Source organism: Lepisma saccharinum, chromosome 15 (genome assembly GCF_977018435.1).
Source record: "Lepisma saccharinum chromosome 15, izLepSacc3.1, whole genome shotgun sequence".
Lineage (NCBI taxonomy): Eukaryota > Metazoa > Arthropoda > Insecta > Zygentoma > Lepismatidae > Lepisma > Lepisma saccharinum.
This window is the reverse complement of record NC_139243.1, coordinates 575466-599159: the sequence shown is the minus strand read 5'-3', so window position 1 is coordinate 599159 and position 23694 is coordinate 575466. Positions and strand designations below refer to the sequence as shown.

The following is a 23694-nucleotide window of genomic DNA, read 5'->3' as shown; positions in this document are numbered from 1 at the left end:
TTGAATTTTGCCGGTAAATCATCTATTTTTCGATATAAATGTGTGACCGATGCACGAAAGCTCTTGCATCCATTTACTTCCAGGTGGATGTAGCCTGTGTGTGATGACGTAATCCCGGTCAGTGTTTCCAAACACGTGTTTTTTGTAACTGAAGAAGGTACGTTTACGCAAACGGTTCGTGGGGCTGTGTGTCAATGGTTCGTGGGGCTATGCGAGAATGGTGTGTGGGGCTACGCATATTTTTTTCGAAACCAATATTTAACTATTGTAACCTATACGTGACCCTACCTAACCTAGCCTTACCGGAAATGGTTCATGGGGCTATGTGTCAGTGGTGTGTGGGGCTACGCATATTTTTTTCGAAACCAATTTTTAACTATTGTAACCTATACGTGACCCTACCTAACCTTACCGGAAAAGGCTCGTGGGGCTATGCGTCAATGGTTCGTGGGGCTACGTAGGTATTTTTGGGTGTAGTGGGGTGGAAACACTGCATGCCGAGTAAGGTAGTGAAACTGTGACCGCCATTTTCCTTGTTACCGAAGGCAAAAGGAAACGAAGAAAACTTACTCGATATGTCGCAAATAGAGCTTATTTCCGTGAAATAAGCGAAATGCCACCTTCAGCAATGTTTCTCAATGCAGAATACGTAAGTACGAATATTCAAATTAAATGAAGTAGCAAATTTCAGCCGTCTGTCCCTTACGAGAAATTTACCAAATATTTAAAGTACAGAGTTTACATTTGTCATTTCACATACTCAGACTCGAAACACATCTTCAAACGCAAGTCACAAATGGTACAAGAATTTCAAACTCAAATTTTAGCTAATCAACTTGAAGATACGTATTTATCTTGCAATATCTACCGTCCGCCAGAAAGATTGTACTAAAAAAGTAAACGGATTGAGAGAATTCAGTTCTATTTTCCTTCCTCGATAAGAATAAAAGTTAACTGTGAAAACGTGCCTCAGAGCATTTTATAATATGTGTAAATTCAATGGGATTTGGGTTAATAAAAGTTGCAATTTCTCAATCCACGGAGAATATTCATGAAGAATTAACGGAGGCAATAATTCATGAAGCGAGTAGCCACCGTGGTATTGTGCAGGAAATTATCCATACGTAAATCATTCTTCATACGAACAACTAATTTTTGGTAAAAGCACAAGTATAGTGTTACAATAATTTGAGGATCATTTTGAAAATGATATTACAAATTAAAATTTGGTTAGGAAATTAATAGAAAAACAAAATTACCTGATTTTTCAAGATTTTCCAGACCGAATCGTGAGGGCAATTAGAGTATATATGTCTGATAAGAAGGTCACTATGTTTCGGCTAAATGCACGCTTAGATCCCACTTAACCACTGGAGTATTTACTTCACATGTAAAGGTAATAATGAGACGGGAAACTCATCACTAATTGACGGGGAGGAAAGGAAGTATCTGGGCAGAGGTTTTATGTGATGCTTGCCATGCATTGACTAATGATCAGAGCTAGGAATTTTAGGTGCTGCACCTTAAATTTTTTTGTGTGAAAATGGGTAAAAAAAGTGACTCATGGGTCATTCCATGTCAAATCATCCAGAATTTATAAAAATGTCACCCACCATCCCCGATTTTGATGAAATTCGGTATGCTTATAGAACTTTTGATGCTGATTACAAAAATGACAACTTTTTTAAAATTGGTCAAGGGGTTCAGAAGTTACGAGCTTTTTAAGAACTCCCTGTACGCCACATGCAGCTCCACTTTGAATGACACGCATTAGGTTATAAACGATCGTATCTTCCCTCGGGTTTGCCGAAGAAATTCAAGTTTGTTTTATTTTGTTCACAATAGTATAAGCTTTCATTTAAATAATGTTTCAGATAAATGCATCAATAAACATGTATTTTTATATATAGTTTTATGTATTTTTTTAGAAAAATAAATGACTAATTTCAAGAGCGAATTTCATGCAATGCCCCCCCTTCAATTTCCCCACAATTTTATATGTAGGTAGCTCAGAGTGTGTACTAATGCCAGATGGAAAAATTGGGATGGGCGGTTCAGAGACAGGGTGATAAAAAAATCATTTGCAAAAAATGACATTAAAAGTAAATCTTATTAAAAATGCTTATGTATTTAGCACAAAGCCTGAAGTACATTACATTTCAAGCTACAATATTCAAAATTTATGTTCACTATGTGTGAATGTAAGCATAGGCATAACCTGGTGGGGGCAAAGGGAAGCTCTTGCCCTCTCCCAAATTTATATATTAATTAAAATTTACAAGTTGAATATATTTTATGATCCTCCTGGCACTTGAGGAACAAATGAATAAAGAGTAATAATTGTGATTTTTCAAATGTATTTATCAAATAATCCTGGACACTATTTTTATGCGATGGAAAACTTTGTGATTATCCCAACCCTAAGATAGTTTCCAAGTGACACCCATTTTTGCACCTAAAAGTCCTAGCTCTACTAATGATTGACAAAGAATCATTTTTTATATAAAAAAAATTAAAGTTCTGAATACATAATACATAAATACAGTAAAATTTACCACGTGGAAGACCCGTGTTCGAATCCCGTGGCCCGTGATCTGGATATCATATCACTCCATATGCCTTCATGGCATTTGTGCATGCGCATAGGGGTAGCTTTACCTTACCTTGGTAACAAATGCATTGGTTCCATTAAGTATTTACCAAACAAGCACAAAAGAAGAAAGCGGTAAGTCCCTGCATAAATCAAGGTGTACATGGGGACAACCCTGGGGGGGGGGGTAAATGCAGCCGGAGCGTGGTGTTGATCACATCACCTAAAAAATGGCCGCAATCGAGAATGTGTGGGGCCGTATTCCCATGTCCCCTAAATGGCACGGTGCTACATGCACGCGAACTTTACCTTTGCCTATCTATTGTAGTAGATTTCTACATAGAAATAATTCGAATTGTACTGTAACTAGTGGTAATAATCAGTATGTTAATCTGAAGTATAGTTTGTCAACAACAAGTTTTAAGTTTTAAATTTATTTCTTGTCCTCTCTTTCTTTCTTTGTTCAAAAACCTACTTTTAGTGCACTACTACAAAGATGTTATCTTTTACCAAAAAAAAAAATCCCTGATATTTCAAGGTTTTTTAGACTTGTCGGGGAACCGGAGCTGGTCCTCTCCTTTCGCTTGAATCGAACTCTGCTAATGTCTGCTTGTCATGCAGCACATCATGTTCGCTGCACTTAGTGCCATGACCCTTCTGTTTATCTACCTGTCGGTTGGCATTCGCCGCTGCGTTGACTCTCCAAACAAGCGCTGTCAATATGACGTTTGTATCCGGTATTTGATCGCAAGGAGAAAGTATGACTACCCAGGGTTCCTGAAAATTGAAACTACAAACCTTTGTTCAAGAACCCAGGATAAATATTGGTTCCCAAATTCTCCTTCCTGTGTTCATCCAGATACCGCAAATATACAGCCGTTGCTTTGAATCTGTTCGAGATTGGAAAATTGTACATGTTTAATAAAACGGAATCGTGTGGGTGCGAATGATATGTTGACGAGACATGTGAAGGTGTTTCTGAATCGAATGAATTTATGAAAATTGTTGGTTACGTCGGCACGTGGCCATTTGGCACCCTATAATGTACGTGGGGAAAATGGCCCCTTATCTAAAATTCTAACGTAACAGTTCATGGAGGGGTGTAAAAACCCCTTTGGAAATGTTGAAAGTGAAAGGTTGAGAGGGTCCTGCACAGCACAAACATAACACATTAAAACGTAAAAATACACTAAAAACGTCCTCACAGACAGTGGAAGAGACCAGCTCTTCTCAAAAAGTTAAAAGTGGTTCAAAGTGACCAAAGGCGTAACTTAGCGGGGACAAGGGGGGCACTTGCCCCACAAATGTTTCAGGTTACTAAATTTAAAAATGAAGGTACTTTTCTCAACCTCCTGGGTCCTGAGTAGCTAAGTATTGAAAAATATATTTTATGATTGCGCAAAAGTAGTTTATTTAGCGAAATAGTTCTGGACTTTTTGCGGGATGGAAAACTTGTCGATCCTTTCCTGTCTCCGAAACTTAAGTCCCAAGTTTGATTCTGCCCCAAAAAGTTAAATCCCAAGTTTGATTCTGATCTTAAGTTCCAAGTTTCTTCCAGCCTCCCAATGGTAAGTCGCAAGATTGATTCTGCCCCTGAAAGTTAGGCCCCATGAAAGTGGCCACTCTAGGACCATGATAAAATTCAAGTATATTTCCCGGTTTTCAAGTCGAACTTTCCAAGAATTCAAGGGTACACAAGATGACGCTTTCTCTATCTTAACCTTTACGTATTATGACCTACCACCACCCACACACACACATACACACATAAATATATTAATAATATAAAGGAGCTGTGATATTCTAATGTATCAAAATATTCAACTTCAATTCAATTAAATGGTACATATATTTAAAATATTTAAATCGTAGACCTATGCGCTAACCACTCCGCCAAGGGGGCGGCTAAAATTGTTGGATGCGTCGGCATTTTAGGCCATTTTTCACCCTTCAATGTATACGGGAAAATCGCCCCTTATCTAAAATTCTTACCTAAGAAAGGGGTGTAAAAAGCCCCTTGGGAAACGCTAAAGGCGTCACGTTGTAAAAAGACCTATACAAGACAAACACAATACATTAAAAAGTCAGAATGTATTATAAGCTTCCTCACAGACGGTGGAAGAGACCAGCTCTTCTCAAAAAATTAAAAACGTTTGTTAAAAAACTGTCGTCTCTCAACAGGGATGATAAACAGTTGTCTGAGGAAAGCAAAGTCAACAAAAATATGCCGAACACTTAAAATGACATCACAGACACGACACTTTCAATTCAATGGTCTTTATTCTTGGACCAGGTTCAGCAAATACTGATCTACCACCTGACCCGACAAGGAAAGATGTAGCAGAGTACCTAGGTACATTATTATACATGAAGATTATAAGACACTACGGAACTAAAAATAAGCTACGAAATAAACTATATAAAAAAAACTACTTCTACACATAGAAAATCACAAAACGAAAACATGACGAAATACCTATATACAGTGCGTGTGTGCAAATAAATGAAAAAAATAATATACATGTATAATGACTTAGTTTCGGTCCATTTTTTTTTTCAATAATTCACAGGAAACATATACTGCCCTACGAAATTGTTTGTGGTTCAGTTGTTTTATTTCGTTCGGGAGTTAGAGCAACTTTTTTCGTCGGGAGGGACGGTACGAGGAACGCAATGCACCAATGGTCGAAGCTTGTTTCCCATTTACTTCGTCCCACTCCTCGTGCCAAGTGTCAAGGAGGGAACAACGAAACGTTGTGGCTGCCAGAAGGTAAACAAGAGCGCGCCGTCTGCATCGGCTGCTTCGTCGTCTCTATGTACCGATTGGTTGATTTTACTTCACTTTTCTGCCACTTTTGGCTGATCGTGAAGATGAGGATGAATGATATGATGAAACTGATGAGACGCACTACCAAAGACCATCCACACCAATGCCGGGATACGAACTAGGGACCACAGACATCTTAGCGTGCTATGCTAACCACTATGCCACGGAGAATGGACACGTCTCGAGTATAAGCAGAATGTATTTATCATAATCTCGGCTCGTATCGATTCTCGTTCTCCACTCACGCTCTTCAAGCCTCGAAGGAAGATCATTTTAACTAACCGTCCCAGAAGACGTAACATTTCTAAACATGAATATATTCAATTCGTTCCGCTTGCTCCCTGCACTGTTCCTCTGTCACCAACTTTGCCATTTATTGTTTGGTTTATTTTGCACGTTTCATTCATGAGCTTCTAGGCTCACTATACTTGCATCTCTCTCAGTCTCCTTTTTCTTGTCTTCCATTCTCATCCCTTCTCCTCTGCTTTTTCTCATCAGTTCGCATCCCTTCTGTAGTCTTTTCTTTTCAATTCTCGTCCTTCTTTCTTGTCTTCTTCTATTCCATTCCTTTTCTACTGCTCTCCACTCTGAGTTCTTCCGTCCTTTCCTCCCATCCCTTCTCTCCTGCTATTTTATTATCCATTGTCTTCCATATATATCTTACTTTCTTCTATTTTATTCTCATCCCTTCTCCACTACCATTTCGCTTCTTTTCTTATCTCTTCTCTCACATTTCCATCTACTTTATTCATTTCTTTTCCATCTCTTTCCGTTTCATTCCGTTATCTTTTATTTCCTTACTTTCGTCTCATCTCTCTCTTCTTGGCCTCTTTGATGGCGTAGTGGTAACGTCGTTGCCTTGTGATCAAGAGTATCCAGGTTCGATACCCGGTGGTGGCACATTCCACTGTGGCTTGGATACCACTTTTAACTGTAGCTAGGTCCAGTCCTGATTATCTGTGCATAAAGTGGACTTACAAAACAACAATTCATTCATCCATTGCCTTCTATTCCCCAGAGTGAATTTATGGAAACCACGTTATGTTGGCATGCGCTGACCAATCGGGTAACTTCATGCAGCCAGTGTCTTACAGGTCTACCAAATTTCATCTTGGGACTTGTGGTATTTGCGTGTAAAGAAATGTTTCTATTCATTACAATGCTTTAAGACGTTTGGTGTAAGAACGATGCCTTCTAATATAAAGGCCTGCTCAGAGACTCTTGTTGCATTCAACGTCATCACTTAGCTCATGGGTAGCAATAGGATATAAACATCACAGGCGTAAACGTGCGTTCAATATATGGTTGATTGATTGATTTGGTGTTTTAAGTCCACTGTATGCACAGTAAGGCTAATTGGGACTGGACCTACTGTTTAAAGTGGGATCGGAACCACTATGTGCCTCCACCGGGGAGGCCCTCGTTCAATATATGTGAAACCAACATAGTTTGAATATCGTATTTAGTGTGCGTGTGTAAGTGTGGTAATTGCAATGTGATGATGTAGTGTGACTGGGATGCAGTTGGTATCATTTTGGTATAGATACCTACTAATGGTGACGTTGCATCTGAAGAAGGTTTCTGCACCGGCCTTGTTAGAAGTAAGGCTTCGTATACTGTGTTGAGCTTACAAAGCACTAACTGTGGTGTCATGTAACACGCTCAAATTAGTTGTGCTGCACCATTTTGTTTGCGAGATTCAGTGGCGTGTTTTCTTTCAGCGTGCCCCAAAGGGAATGTAAATAAAAGCAGATTGAATACGAAGGTAATGCGTTATTTGAATATCGTGAAAAAAAAAACCTCCGGATTGCAGGCACGAGGCCGGCCTGAGCAAACAGCTCCTCTGGTTTTTGCGATGTGTTTCAGAGATCCGGCTTCATTCCACGCTCAAGCAGCTTCATCACCCCCTCCCCTCGCTCGCGCATAGTGGGTAAACAACACTTAGCAATCAAGCAGAGTCCGAGTTAAGCGGATAGCTTCTGTCTCTCTCTTCCTCTCTCTCTCTCTCTCTCTCTATATATATATATATATATATATATATATATATATATATATACAGTAAAAACTGCATATACCGGAACTTCTATAAGAAGGAAACCTGTAAATACAGAAAAAAAGTCCCCAGAACGGACCGATTTTATACCTGAAAATGGCCTGCTTAAGGCGGAAACGGAACACCATTTAAAGACCAACGAGATGTTTTTATTCTCAGTAAGACGGAAATTTCTTCCTTTATTTTTTCGCTCGCAAGAAAACAGTGCAATACAGTAAGTGGAGCACGCCTCTGTTGCCACTCGCTTATCGGTAAAATTGTCGATATGAAAGAATGCGCTACAATACTCATAGCTGTTACGATTCCGTTTCTTTCTTGCATCTCTTACCCTCTTTCTCCGCCTTTCTTTGTCTATTTCTCCTCTGTTCTTTCGTCATCTTTCTATTTTTCTTGTTTCTTTCTTTTTTCTTCACTTTTATCTCAATCTTTCTTCACCTCTCTTATTCCATCTTTCAATCTTTCTCTTTCCCTCTATGTACATCGCGCTACGACGCCAGGGGTCCCGGGTTCGAATCCTGGCATAGGCATGGATGTTTGTGAGTGTCCATTTTACTTCGCTTTTTGTGCCACTTTTGGCTAATTTGCGAAGATGGGAATGAGTGATATGATGAAATTGATGTATCTATCGCATTTTTATTCATGTACTACGTACATGCATTAGTACTCTACATTGTAAGTAATACGAAATGTAAATCTGTCTTTCCATTATTTCCTGCAACGCTCTATACTGTATTTAAAGTCAACCCTGTAAAAGAAGGAAAACTGTTAAGACGGAAAAGTTTGCTCGGAACTATCATGTTCCGGGATAGACAGGTTTTACTGTATAATCTATCGTTACTCACCAGGTTCCCTTCTCTCTATGTACAGTTCTTTTTCTCTGCTTATATTTCTTACTGCCCTCGTTTGCGTTCATATTTTTCCTCTTATTATTTATTCTATAATTCTCTTCTCTTTCTTTTCCTTCTTTCAATCTACTTTACTCATTCTCTCTACCTGTTATTATCTACCCCTTTCTTTCCTTCTGCTTCTCTTTCTTAGTCGCTCTCGTTTCAGTTCACCTTCCTCTGTTCTTCTCCTTCTTTCTTCTATATATCTTACATCTTCCCTTCGTTTCAATTCACTTCATTCATTCTTTGTCCCATTATTTTCGTTCATCTCTCTCTCAATTATTTCATCTATGTGTCTCTTCTGTTCCTTTCAATCTACTTCATTCATTCATTCTACCTGTTATTCTTTCCTTCTATATCACCTTCTGCTATCTACACCATTTCCGTTCCCCTTTCTTTCCCGCAGATCAACAGCAAGAAATATCATCAATTGCTGTAAAATACTATACACAGGATATTTTTTACTTTACTCACAGCATGACCTAATCCATTTCGAAGGTATGTCACACCTTCTGAAAATTCTGTTCTTGCAACTTCACCAGCTAAAAATTCATTATCCTCTATTGTTTAAAATATATATTTTCTCTAATTTAGTTAATTTAATGATAAATAAAAAGGTAAAATAAAGGTAAAGTTCTCCCCTGTGCATAGCATCACGCCATGAAGGCATATAGGGGGTGTGGGGGTAACGCCCCACACTTTCGTGATCCGGTCGTGAGTGGGGGGTGATGTGATCAGCATCACGCCCCTGACCGCCTTTACCCCCCAGGGTTTCCGCCAGGTACCCATGTTATTCGACGCTGGGTGGGCGCCGGAGCCGCTTCCAACGTTAGAAAAGTTCCCAGATTTGAACCGGCCGGGGATCGAACCCGGGACCTATAGCATGGTAGTCAGACGCGTTACCGACTGAGCCACCGCGGCCATAATTTAATGATAAATTGATTTGCTTTGGAATTTTATATTAATTGCTTCATCAATTTATCATCAATTTAATGATAAATTGATGAAGCAATTAATATAAAAATCCAAAGCAAATTTCAAACATTATCATGTCAATTCATGTAGGCATAACTCCTACTTTTGCAATTTTTTTGATCACCCAATTTCAGCAGTTTATCTTCATCGTCGTGATTATAAGGAAGAAAAATCTTTGATTTTCCTGTTTCTCTTCCCCTGTACGGTTGTAAAATGTTGAAGAAAATCGAGTAACATTGTGGATTTGTGACAACACGTCAAGACAAGATTCTTTGCCAGTGAAACTACTTCTGTCTCGAGGCTTCTATTTCCTCTGTCACTACCGACTTCGAATATATTGAACCAATTAAAGGTCCGGGAATTTTAAATAAATGCTATTCCGGTCCAGAAGAGAATATCAGCAAGCGTAAATGGATTCTGGACCGTATAGAACATTTTAATCTCTAAAGTATTTCTTTTCGGTCCACGAACCTTAATTTTTGGATGAATTTAAATACGGCCCAAGTTCCGAATTGAAATGAAACAATACGCAAATTGGGACCAATTTAAATTGTTGGTCCTGGCTCCTGTTGCGGAACCCAATAGAACACATTAGAATTTATGGGTCCTTGGACCATTAACAACAGCCCTTGTAATACAGCCCAGATATTATTAGAATAATTAAATCAATAAGTCTTAGGTGGGCAGACTATGTGGCACGAATGGGAGAGGAAAGAAGAGTTTACAGGATTCTTGTTGGTAAGAGACCTGTAGTAAGGCCAAGACGAAGATGGAGGAAATACATTGAGATGGACCCAAAGGAAATCAGTAAGGATGGAAAAGATTGGATTCATCATGCCCTGGATGGGGACAGATGGAATGTCTACGTTGCTGCAGCCATAAACCTTCGGGTTTATGAAGACTAGAGAGTGAGTGAGATAGTTAAGTCGTATGTGTGTGGACTTCTAGAAAGCTTTTGATCAATTACCTCGTACCTCTCCTACCCAGTAATTACAAGATTAATTATAATCGGACTCGACTGTATTAGTTTTGAAGCACCCTGTTGCGGATGCGACTCAAAGCGTTCGCAATGGGTGGATAGTTTCCAGAGCGGGGCGACAGATGACGCCGCACTTCGGTCTCCCCCTTTACCGAGACGAGAGGACCAGTCAACGCGTCCGAGGGGGTTGTCGCCCCTTCGATACCGAATTAAACGAAAGCAACCGACGCTTCTGGCGCTCCGTCTGGCACCCCCAGCATCCAGGTAGCAAAGGATGTGCACAGATGGTCGCCATGGAAACGGAGAGAGGCAGAATTAAGATTGACGGCGCGTGCGCGGTGGATGCGAGGGAAGATATCCAGGGCGTCCGTGGAGAGAGACTGCGAAGGGCGCGGCTGTAGAGGACACTCTCTAAGTTCCTAAGGTCGCCACGGAGGGCAGCAGCGTCGAACGGGGTCATCTGCAGCAAAGTTTGGGGGTCGTAGGACACGTGGATCCCGGTGCAAGCGTCATGGTAACAGCGGTGCGTTGCGAGTAACAAACAACAATAAATTCTGAGTTCCCTTTTATCATCCCCTTTGAAGGACGTCACGATATTGTCGCGAGTGTGGCTTCGGATGTGTACCTACTTGGACAATCAAGTTCTACGCCCTTAAAGGGAATCGCTTGACGTCACATTCGCTTGATACGCCATGAACTGGATACGTGGACCAAGACATCCCTTGAACTGGACAGGAAAATGACCAACGGTGCCCCCATCACGATCGTTCCGAGGATACGCCCCTGTGTACGCAGCGAGGAAGCCACGTAGTGATGTCTTGAGGGTTGTTTCGACCCCTCTCTTCTCTCTCTCTTCTGTAGTTGACTTAGTGGTCGAATCGTTTCCGTTTCCGTCTGTTCCCGAAAGATGTCCCCTTAAAGAATGCTCCTGCCGAACTGTCCCAGGGGATTGTCCATCATGGTGCTCGTGGCACTCCCTGTCCTCTTGCTCGCGACCGTCATCGAACCGGCGACCGCCAGACCCCCGACCCCCAGAAAGAACTTCTCACGTCCGCCCTTGATAGAGACTCCCAAAGTCTCCTTCGGCATCATCCTGGCCCACAGCCTCTTCAAGCGACGCGAGTACCAGCGAAGCATCACGACGGGTCTCACGGCACTTAACAAGACCGGACTTAAGTTCATTGAGCACTATGCCCTGCCTTATAAGTCGGAAATGCTGTCACCGACACCAACGCCCAATGGTAAGTCGTCTGCAGTTGTGTGTTGTCCTAGATGTTGTAATCTTGTTTTGCTACCGTCATGCTTCGTAGATCAATGTAGTTAAAATAAGACAAAGGCATCCCCTGTGTTTGTTTCTGGCCCACGTAAAGATTATGTGGGTTAATTGGGACTGGACCTACAGGTTAAAGTTGAATCAGAAGCACTGTTCAATGCACGGCCATTGGGAATAGAAACCGGATCCAAAGGACTATTCTCTGCCCGCTGCAACGTGTGATAACGGCCACAATTGTCGGGTCGTTGGCCGAGCGCGTCAATTGGTCAAATTTCGATCTCGTCACTGAAGTTCCCGTGTTCGAGTCCCGTCCTTGGCATGGGTATTTTTTGTTGCCAACCTTTCATTAATTTCATCTGTTTACTTATCGTAGGGATTACCCTAAAGTGCAGAAAAGCTACGCAAAATAACAATACATACAAATACGCAGTGAAGATGATGTGATCAGCACCATGCTCCAGCTGCCTTGACCACCCTATGGTTGCCGATACGTAGCTATTGAGATGCTGGGTGAGTCCAACAGCCACTTTACGCAGGAACATTGTCAGATAATCCTCCTCACCGGGAATCGAACTCCGATATTCCGTACGGCAGTAAGATGACCTGCCGACTTGACCAGATCGTGTGTAGAATAGAATAGGCATTTCGTAAAAACAGCTAACCAACTAACTCTCTAGCCTCCTTAAGCCCGAAGGTTTATGGTTGCAGCAAGGCAAGCCTTCCACTTGTCCCTATCCTGTGTACGATCAATCCAATCTTTTCCATCCTTACAGATTTTCTTTAGGTCCATCTCAACGTTATCCCTCCATGATAAAAAAAATAACTGATTTTTTTATGTAAAGGTAAAGGTAAAGTGTTCCCCTGTGCATAGCACCACGCCATGAAGGCGTATAGGGGGTGTGGAGGTAACGCCCCACACTTTCTTGATCCGGTCGTGAGTGGGGGTGATGTGATCAGCTTCACGCCCCTGACCGCCTTTACCCCCCAGGTACCCATGTTATTCGACGCTGGGTGGGCGCCGGGGCCGCTTTCACCGTTAGAAAAGTTCCCGGATTTGAACCGGCCGGGGATCGAACCCGGGACCTTGAGCATGGTAGTCAGACGCGTTACCGACTTTTTTTTTTTTTTTTTTTTTATTTCACTATTCTTTTTACATCAATGGATTTTTTTCCTACATGTATACATACAATTACATTACATCCAGATATTTACCAAAATATTGTGACAATTTGACATTTTGTTTTTTTTGATTGTTTCCATCTAGATCTTTTAAGATACATTGTATATATTGTGATATTTGGTTCAAACTTTTTGCTATATATATAGTATATTGTATGTGCTATTAGCCACACAATAGCATTTTGTTTCTTCACAGGGAAATGTTTGAAGTCTGGTAATATACATATTTTTGCTTGAAAGCATTTTGGCGATATACGACATATTTTGGCAAGGCACATAATGAGAAAGGCCCAAATTTCTGGAATTCCTTTACATGTAGTGAGGCGATGTTCATTTGTATCCACCTCTCCACATTGTCGACACTCATTTGTTGGTAATCTTTTTATTTCATTTAGTCGAACATTTGTTGGAACGAGATCATGCACCAGGGTATACCACAAACTTCGTATGTCCGTGTCAAGGAAAGGCTTGTGGAGATTTTGCCATACATTTGACCAAATAACATTAGGAAATTTTTTCTCTATTCGACTCTGCTGCAAGATAAGTTGTCGTTGAAAATGTTCATACAAATATTTGGACAAAGTATTCTCCTTCAAATCCATGGGAAACTCCACATAACTCCATTCTTGTACAAAAATTCGTACATACATAAGGTGCTTTGTTAGTTGAGACAAGTTGGGTGGATTTTGCGGTGGCAACGTATCGGTAAATATACGCAACCACATTGATGTAATCGACTGTTCGCTTAAGTACAATTTATAATTTCTAGCTAAAAATAGCGACTTACATTTATTTTCAATATTCCATAGTTCTAGACCACCTGTCATTTGTGTTTGGCACATGATCGGGAAAGGTACCCGAAAAAAATGTCCGTACCACATGAACCATCCCACAGCAGACTTTATTTGTCGGAGATATTTCTGTGTGATTGGCAACACTTGAGCGACATAATTTAATTTACTAAAAATAAAAGTGTGTAGGAACCAAACACGCTGAATTAAATTGAGTTGTCTACCTCTCATTTGATAGCACTGTAACCTGATTTCACTTACAATTTTCGTCCAGTTTAGATCCAGCATTCTGGATTCGAGAGTATGAAAAGTAATGCCCAGTATTTTGAGTTCGTTTACATATTGTATCCCTATGTCCGGATTTTCTTGCTTCCAGTTGCCAACAGGTAAAGCTTTTGATTTTGTCATGTTTACTTCCGCTCCGCTGGCAGAACAATACAAACACATTGCATTGAGTATATTTTGAAGCTGGTTCGTTGTTGTTACACAAGCTGATAAATCGTCTGCGAATGTAAACACTTGCGTTTCAAGGAAAGCACTCGCTGCGGGTGGGGCTCGGCACTGAATATATCGGAGTAGCGGGTCCAAGGTCAAAGCGAAGAGAAGCATACTCAAGGGGCACCCCTGGCGAATGGATCTCGTCACGTGTATTGCAGGAGTCACGAATCCATTGATAAGAAGACGGGAGGTTGCCTTTCTATAGAAACTTTGCAAAACAGATATAAAAGCTTCACTGAAGCGATAGGCTCGAAGTACTTCAAACAAATATTGGTGAATTACAAGGTCAAAAGCTTTTGTAAAATCAAAGGATAGTACACAAGCTGATGTTTGTTGCATTTCATAATAAGATATGACATCACGTATACCCGCCACCGTTGAAAATATATTTTGAGTTTTACTGACACATGTTTGCTGTGAACTGAGTAAGGAAGATAATATAGGTTTCAGTCTATTAGCTAAGACTTTGGCCATAATCTTATAGTCACTGTTTAGTAAAGTAATGGGCCTAAAGTCAGTCACTGCACTCGGACGCGTTTTTTTGGCAATCAGTACAATTATACCTTCATTTTGAAGCACGCATTTGTTTCGAAAAGCATCTTGTATTATCTTGACCAATTCATGTTTTATAATATCAAAAAAACGTATATAAAATTGGTAGCCTATGCCATCGTTCCCAGGAGTGCGCTTAACGTTACAAGTACGCAATGCTTCATACACCTCATCGACGGTGACGTCACTATCTAACAAAGTTCTGTCTTCGTCCGTCAAAAATGTATTTACCGAGGTGAGCAATTGTTGTACAGCCAATTGATCTACTTCTTTACCAGTATACAAATTATTATAATACGTGTAAAACGCCTGTGATATATCTTGTTGAGTTCTAAGGGTATCTCCGCCAGAATCGACAATATTGTTTATCAAAAGAGCTCTCTTTTGTTTTTGTGTTTGTACATAGTGAAATAAAGAGGTTCGTTCATCTTGCAAGGATGACGCATGAGTAGCTCTTATCTTTATACCCTCCAAATGATGCCGTTGCAACGTAAGGATTTGTGCTTTGTATTTTTGTATCTGTGGATATTGTTCGATGACGTCAGGTCGCATACATAACTCATGTAAACATTGGTAATAGAAGTTCAACATTAAGTTCCGGTCACGTGCACTCTCTTTCCCTAGCCATTGAAAATAGGATTTTATTCGAGGTTTTACGTATTTTACCCACCACGTATTGTAATCAGTATAGTGTTTTTGTTGCCGGCACCAATACTTCCATTTTTCTTCAAACATATCATTAACATTAGGCTGGTGAAGTAGGCCAGAGTTCATTTTCCAATAGGACGGACCCCAAACTAATTTAGATTCTTGTAGATTAATACTCATTCTGATTGCTATATGATCTGAAAAAGGTACCGGCAAAGCATCTATTGTCGTCACATATTTTATAGTATGACCAAGTGTATAGAATCTGTCCAATCTAGAACCTGCTTTGTTATTGAAATAGGTAAACACTATGTCCTTTCGTTTTTCGGTCCAGATATCCTTCAGCTGTAAATCGCTGATTAAGGTTGTTAATGCTAAACTATTTTGAAACTTGCCTACACAATCACATGATCGCAGAACTTGATTAAAATCACCACCTAGGATTATACACGAATCATTATTTGGAAGTAAGTATACTATGTCAGTCTGGTAAAATTGTTCCCTTTTCCATCTGTTTTGCTGTCCTGAGGGGGCGTAGATATTAACAAAAGTATAGTGTTGACTTTGAAAACTAATTCCCCTCCCATCGACTAATTTCTTTACATTTTGTATTTCTATACCACTTTTAATTAAAATTGCGGTCCCTCTCCCGCTTGTCCCCAAGTTTACAATAGCCTCGTACCCATACAAGAAGTTAAAATCTACAATACAAACTTCCTGCAAGTATAAAATGTCAATCGAATGAATTCGGACAAAGTCCGCAAGCAATTTGCATTTCACTGGAGTCAAGATCCCATTGATATTAAGGGTACACAGACGAGTACTGTAATTCATGCACAATATGAAGTTATAATAAACTGAATATAAGAATACCACGTAAATGTGCATTTTTGATGCTCAATTACACTAAAGTAAGTATTTTTCCTAATTGCCTGATTAGAACTGTCCACAAAAGAAAACTAAACTTACTTACATTCTTCAACATTACTAAACTCTAATTTCTGCCTAGAATGCATTAACTATGCTTTCCACTAAATAAATCGGGGGTAAGTTTGTTACTCGTCGAAGGTTTCTCTTTAATTACATTTCCTGAATGACTTGTTAAACTACCCTTTGAAACATCTTGTTTTGGGGTACCAGGTTCTACTCTAAATTCGTTATGAACTTTTGTGGAACTTACGCATTCATTATTTTTCTTCTTCTTTCTACGTAGCACCATGGACTCTTCCGCCACTGACCGTAACCTTGATACAGATCTTGACCGTGATTTCCTAGGAGAGGTAACTACGGGGAATTCTGCCTCCGGGAACAAAGCACTTGGGGGTGGGGGCGGGGGTATGTGATGCATCTCCTCTGAAATGGTCAATGTTGGCTGCTCCATCTCTTCCCTTTCTGTTGGTGCATTCTTCTCACTAACTTCCTGTCTGGTACCTGTCTCCTCGTCGGTGATTCTGGGGCTATCCGTGTTCCCTCCATTGCTATCTCCTGGCGCTGGGACTGCAACTAACGGAGCTGAATCTCTTGGTTTAGTCCGTACGGGTAGCACAGTTGGTTCATATACCATCGGTACATTGTCAACGGGTATATTAACCGGACCCCTGCGGGGCTGGTTCCCTGAGGATCGACGCTTAGGGCACTGAGCAACTACATGATCCTCCCCCGAACACGCGAGGCACGTACGCACCTGCCCAGGGTATGTTACCCAATAAGAGTCTCCATTCATTGTTACATATGAGGGTATGGGTTTACGTAGTATCATTTTAATCAAGACACGTCCAGTTCGAGTAGGGTAAATGTGATCTACAGAGTATGTCTCGTCTTCAATTTTTAACACTTCCCCATAAGACCTCATAACACGACTTATCACTTCTGCACTTAATTCAATTGGGACTACATGGATTCTGACGATTACATGCCGCTGGTGGGCCCATTCTACTTCAACTTTATGATCACCATCTACGTCACTGTAGATTACCTCAGCACCAAAATCATTTAGTAACCTTTCTCCTACCACTTTTGTCGCAAATTTCACGTACAAACACTTACGAAAGTAATCTATTTCAAAACTGAGCACTTGGTTCGTAGGCACTTGGTAGACATCATGAAACCATCGATGAAAATCCAATGACGTAGGTCGCGTTTTGACCTCACGGAAAACAAATTTCAAGGTGTTTTCTCTTTGTGTATTCATCGTGAACTATTTCATCGTATCTTCACTGGCTCACGGTAATTGTAGTCAAAACCTCGCTTGCACTCGGAAGGAAAAAGAACTAACACAACACTAGCAAACCGTATACGGCCCTAGCTAACTCGGACAGTTCGATAACTAAGCCTTCTCACGCGAAGAGCGGAGCTCGGTACGAACTGATACCTGCACGATCTGCAGGCAGACTTACCGACTGAGCCACCGCGGCCACTTATTTTTTTATGTAAATTCACTACAAATATGTAGTCGATTGAAATATGAAAAACAGAAAGGGTATAACAGCCCTTTTGGTGAATCATTGGTATGTCACTAAATACATTGCAGTAAAATGTGTAATAACTGGGCAACGGATTTTAAAGTCCAGCGCTTTCGAAAAATATATCTGTTTCCATGCCGACCGTTTGAGATTCCCTTTTTACCCCCTCCTTTATGCTTCAGCACCTTTTTCCTGCATTTTCTTACATGTTTTGTTCAGAAATTTGTCAGAAAAATAAATAATTTTCACACCTCTTGAGCAGCTGCATAAAATCCTACAGACTCATTTTGTGCAGCAGAACGAGAGATATACCATGGATTAATATAATCATTGCAGCCCCAATACTTCCCAAGATAATGTAGCAAAATCTGATAATGTAGCAAAAGTCCGCGCGCATTATATACAGAAGGCGCAGAAAAAGACTGACATACACTTACATGACAACCCTGCTGTACGCAGCATCGGACAACTCCCCATCTTAAGATGGACACACCGCACCACGAGACCCGACGACCCTACAAACCCGCTTCCCGAAAACCCATAAACCCGACAAATTGACGAAAACACCACTTCCTAACCACATTAACTCAATTCCAACCTTAACACTATATCTACAAGTATCAATTTGTTTTTTCTCACCTTGTTTTTACCTTGTTTATTGCCTTGTATTTACCAAGTCCCTCATTATGTCATAAACTTACCCTATACACCCATGTATATCCATGTATTTCCTTGCAAACGCAATGCCAACTTTTCCCCATTGCCGAACAACCCTTCAAGTTCTAACCACTACACCACACCAACGGCCGAGGGAGCAACCTATAATATCCTAATACCTAATACCATATATCCTCCAAGGAGGAAGCAGCATTAATATGGATGAAAACCTCCAAAACCTTACCACAGCCAATAAAAGGGGCAAAACCTTCACCTTTCCTTATATCCTTTTCCCGTTGCAGTTGCAGGAAGAAAACCAAAAACAACTCGAACTCCAACAAAAAACCCTTACCAAAACTCCTCATCACAAGAAAAGTTAGGTCCTACGGGACGATACTTCAACCCTTTCATTCCATAAGAGATGCTATGCCATGAAACACCCAAGAAACAGACAGAGAGATGAACCACTGTACGACTAACCCACTACCTCACGAAAGCAGAACTCTGCCTCCACCATTCTACTTCAAATTCAAACCTAAACCTTGAGTGTTCACATATATCCCTGTAACCTGTATGTATATCTAATCCTTGTTTGTAAAATCCATATATTTCCTTGTAACCTGTATGTATATTTACTCCTTGTACCCTGTATAATCCACATACGTCACCAAAACTACCTCATGTCCACAAAATAACTTTTCCTGTAAAGTGTCTATACCAAGTATGGATCCATGTATGTCAATTACCTGTTACCATTGTAATTTATTGCATCCCAAATATGTACGTGTTTTCACCACACCGGCACGGCTCGTGCAACCAAAACCTTTCACACCAGCTGAGGGAGCAAAACAACTCCAGCAACGAAATGCCAAAACGCTCAGCCTCCAAGGAGGCACCCCCTTTTTTTTCTAGGTTGGGAAAAACCTCAAAACTCTTCGCTCCAGCCAAGTATAAGGAGCAACATCCTTCCCCCACCATAGACTTATTCAGCTGTAGATGTTGCAGTTGCAGCAGGAAACAACTCACCCCAATTATCACCACACAACCTTCCTGTTCTATATAGAACTTCATTCCCAAGAAAAGCTGAGTCCTACGGGACGTTACTTACACCCCTTCAAAACCAATAGAGAATGATGATGATGATGATGAAACACCTATCCATCGCTGGGCCCATAAGATCCCAAGACCAAACGACCCACGGAACCAGCGCGTACCCTAACCATTTTACTGCTTCCCCGCACAAGAAAACCTCCAAAACCCCTTCAAAATCCCCAACCCTCAAAAGGAGCCATACACACAGCCATTGACAACCTCCAAGGAAGAAAACACCCATGGCTAAACAAAAAACAGCCACTCGGAGGGGACAAAAATTCCCTCAACTATCCTCTTCAGCCTCAATCAAGGGGCAAAATATCCTCACCACATATCCCCTCCCCTTTGCTGCAGTCGCAAGGGGAAAACCCAACACCTAAGAATATCCTCCAACATGATCCCACCTAAATATCCACTCCAGAGAAAAGTCATGTCCTAGAGCTCCAGAAGAAATCGAAGAGAGGCATTTTATCATCACCTTTTCTTTGCACTTTTTAAAAAAAAACATTTTCAGAACCTTTCTTTTTCCTTTCCTGACCTTAATTTTGCACCTTAAAATCCTTTCCCTAGTAATTACACACAATTATTTTGGAGAACACAAATAGATGGCGCTGATCAAGTGTTTGTGTAAATAGACGACAAACAAATGACTGTTCATTACTGTCGTTCCTTTAGTTACATTGACCAAATCCGATCAATATTTTCAGAATTAGCAAACAATTTATTCAAGTTCAGGAAACGAATCTTTACTTATGGTTATCAATCACACTCAATTAATCGTTTATGCTTGATGTATCCTTGTGTACTAAGGCCAGAAGACATAGTCTGACCGCTGTAAGTTGTTTCGCAGTGGTCTGAGTCACGATTTATAAACAGCTGTAATCGCCGCAAAACCAATTGCGCACACTATAGATCCAGGATTGCGCACAAATCTCACTGACCTGTTTTGCGCACAGATTTTGATCGAACGTTGCCACTTTGATAGCTTTAAAGTCTGTGCGCAAAACTGTTTTCTTTCCTTAGACAAGAAGAGAGAGAGAAATTAAGTAGTAAATCTCTTAAGGATTAAATAAAAAATATAATTTGACATAATTTACATAATACAGAAAGTCACTATTGATATTTTCAAGGTACAATTTTCATGCCAATTTGCTCAAACTCAAAAGTTAGGTTAGGTTAGGGTAATGACTGCACAACAAACCGACCATTACATTCTAGTCCACCAATCAGGTTCATCCTCTATGCCTATCTAATGCTACCCTTCCACAATCAAACACGTGTAAGTCCACACACACTCACAAAGAAACACAACAGAAGTGAGAACGCCTTGATAATATTTTACATCTGACAACATCGCCTCATTTTTTGTGCGCAATCCTGTGAATTGTAACACCTTGTCAACGGGTTATCAGATACCATTCATAAAACCAGAAAAGTGTGCGCAATCCGGCTGTAGCCGCTGTATCAGTCTCGTCATGATTACCCCCTCCCCCCCTTTTTGGCGGAGTGGTCAGCACATCGCGCTACGACGCCAGGGGTCTCGGGTTAGAATCCCGGCCTGGGCATGGTTGTTTCTGAGTGCCCATTCGTCAATTTCATCATGTCATCACTCATCCCCACCTTTGCAAATTAGTGCCACAAAAAGCGGAGTAAAATAAAACAAATCAATCAATTCGTCGAATGAGAACCAGAGGAACGTAATGACGAAAACTGTGCTTTTAGTTTTGTTTAAATAAACTCCTCAAAAGACCTCTATTTGAAGTCATATCGCCACATCTCCAATCTTGATCCTTAGCAGTAAGGTGGAGTCACGTTTCTCCAATTTACTGACACTGTTTAACAGTGCATTCATTACTTTCTCTCCCCCTGTAAATTTCATAAATTGAAGTTACCCATGCAGCACAAATGTCCAGATCAGATCCATGGATATTATGGATATCCATTAGACGTCCATAGGAATCCCGTCCTGGATATCAAGTTCTGAATATCCATAGGACGTCCATCGAATATATCGTTCTGGATATCCAGAAAATGTCCCGTCCTGGATATCTATGAGATCTCCAGTGCTGGATATTTATGGGATATGGTGTATGTGTTCATGTGTTATTAAAAAATTGACATACATGTTTTGGTATCCGTTGAAAGGTTAAAAATAAACGTACTCGGTTCAGTCTCGCTCTGCTTATTGTGTGCAAATATATAATACTTTTTCAGGTGTGCGTGTGTGTATGAGAGAGAGAGAGAGTGAGGGGTACTTGTTAGAGATATATGCGTGCCCGTAAATCTAGTTCAGGAATGTTCTTTTTGAAACCAAGATGAGTGAGAAAAATATCACGATAATGTCAAGATTAGGTCCAATACTAGTCAATTAATATCTTTATTCACAATCAAATTATAACATGCAGATAACGTCCCGTTCACGTGAACCAAGTCGCACCAACGTCCGATAAATATCCAAAACTGATCCATAGTATGTCCAACAAATGTCCAAAAATGATCCACAGAAATCCAAAACATATCCAGATAATGCCCAAATCATATCCTTCGTGGATATCCAATGGATGTCTACTGGACATTCGTGGATATCCAATGGATGTCTGCTGGACATTCGTGGATATCCAATGGATGGCTACTGGACATTCGTGGATATCCAATGGATGGCTACTGGACATTCGTGGATATCCAATGGATGTCTACAGGGCATACGTGGATATCCAATGGATGCCTACAGGGCATTCGTGGATATCCAATGGATTGGATTGGATTGATTTGGTGTTTTAAGTCCACTTTATGCACAGTAAGGCTAATCGGGACTGGGTCTACAGTTTAAAGTGGGATCCGAACCACTATGTGCCTCCACGGGGTATCGAGCCGGGACACCTTGATTACAAGGCTAGGACGCTACCACTGCGCCATCGGGGAGGCCCAGGATATCCAATCGATGTCTACAGCTCATTCGTGGATATCCAGTGGATGTCTACAGAGCATTCGTGGATATCCAGTGGATGTCTACAGGACATTCGTGGATATCCATAGGATATCCAGACATTCGACACGAATATCCAGAAGATACGACTGCAGGACCCAGAGCTGCACGGGACTCGCTCGCTTGACACAGTTTGTAAGATAATTCCCCCAGCACTACGCACTTAAATCCCTGCCTTGGACCGCTGCCAAGGTCACACTCGATTCAATCACGTCCAATCAACAGCGCGTCCTTTGCTTTCCGCGCGAGTCGGTGGTTGAATCCTACACCTCGCACGTCACCCACCAAACGGCGCTTCGGTGCGACACGGCGAGACACCTGACCGTTCTTCCCTCGTTTCGTGAACCGAAATGCGAGCCCTGCTGATCGTGCTGGCCGTTCTGGCAGCCTTGCCCGCCTCGTACGAGAAGAGGTGGTCCACCAACAGGGAGGTTCCTACCGGAAAACCCAGGCTGAGGGTGGGCCTGGTGATGCCCCACAGCATCTTCTTCAAGAGGTCGTACGCGAAGGCGACGTACCAAACGCTAGCGACTCTGCAAAGATCGTGGCTGGACTTTTTCGACAAGTACGACTTCACCTACGATGACGTCATACTGGAGACCATGGAGTTTTCGCCCAGCAATTCAAGTAAGTGATCGGAAGGCAGGGTTCCATCACCCAACCCCCGGCAACAGTGGCGGCGATTGAGTTCCAAAATTGGGGGAGGGGCTGCACAGTTTTCTTTCCCTTAGTAGATAAGGTTTAGCTTAGTGCAGGGGCAAAAGTGGCAAAAAGTGGGGGGCAAACGCCCACCTAATCGCCGCCACTGCCCGGCCTTTCACGCTTGTCATGGATTCACCTCCCATACCAACACAATAATGTTATTTAATGCTACAACACCAATATTTATGTGCAAACGTGTTCAGGATATGGTTTCATGTTTTGAAACGCCATCGACATAAATATTGTGAAACTGAGATAGATATTATTATTTTAAGTGTTTGCTAAGAAACAGGCGCGGTTGGCCCTATAGCGCACAGGATCAGTGAACCCCCAGTAATATACGATAATCACCTCGAGAATGAACAATGAACAATGTCTTTAAATTTTCACATTATTTCGCTAAAAATTCTACACAATAAGTCATGTATTTGTGCCCATAACACGGCGAACTCTCTTGCTGAGAAGAAGAAACCGCGAATCGGCCGCCCTGATACAGACCCTCAGTTGAACCCCCACAGGACAGCTCGTGCCATTGTGAAAGCT

At 41.2% G+C, this 23694-nt stretch overlaps 1 protein-coding gene across 5 annotated transcripts in view; it reads left to right on the top strand.

Annotated features, from left to right (window-relative positions):
* Nmdar2 (glutamate ionotropic receptor NMDA type subunit 2) overlaps positions 1–23694 on the top strand; it is a 416257-nt gene that overhangs the window by 124313 nt on the left and 268250 nt on the right. Inside the window, exon 1 of one of the 5 annotated variants that reach the window (XM_083136499.1) lies at positions 10749–11552. The exons of 3 other annotated variants lie outside the window; for them this stretch is intronic. In XM_083136499.1, the coding sequence (XP_082992625.1) occupies positions 11234–11552 (319 nt within the window). In that variant the 5' untranslated portion in view covers positions 10749–11233. Of the gene's footprint in view, positions 1–10748; positions 11553–22703; positions 23077–23694 lie in introns of those variants that run through there. One more of the 5 variants, XM_083136500.1, reaches the window with a different exon arrangement.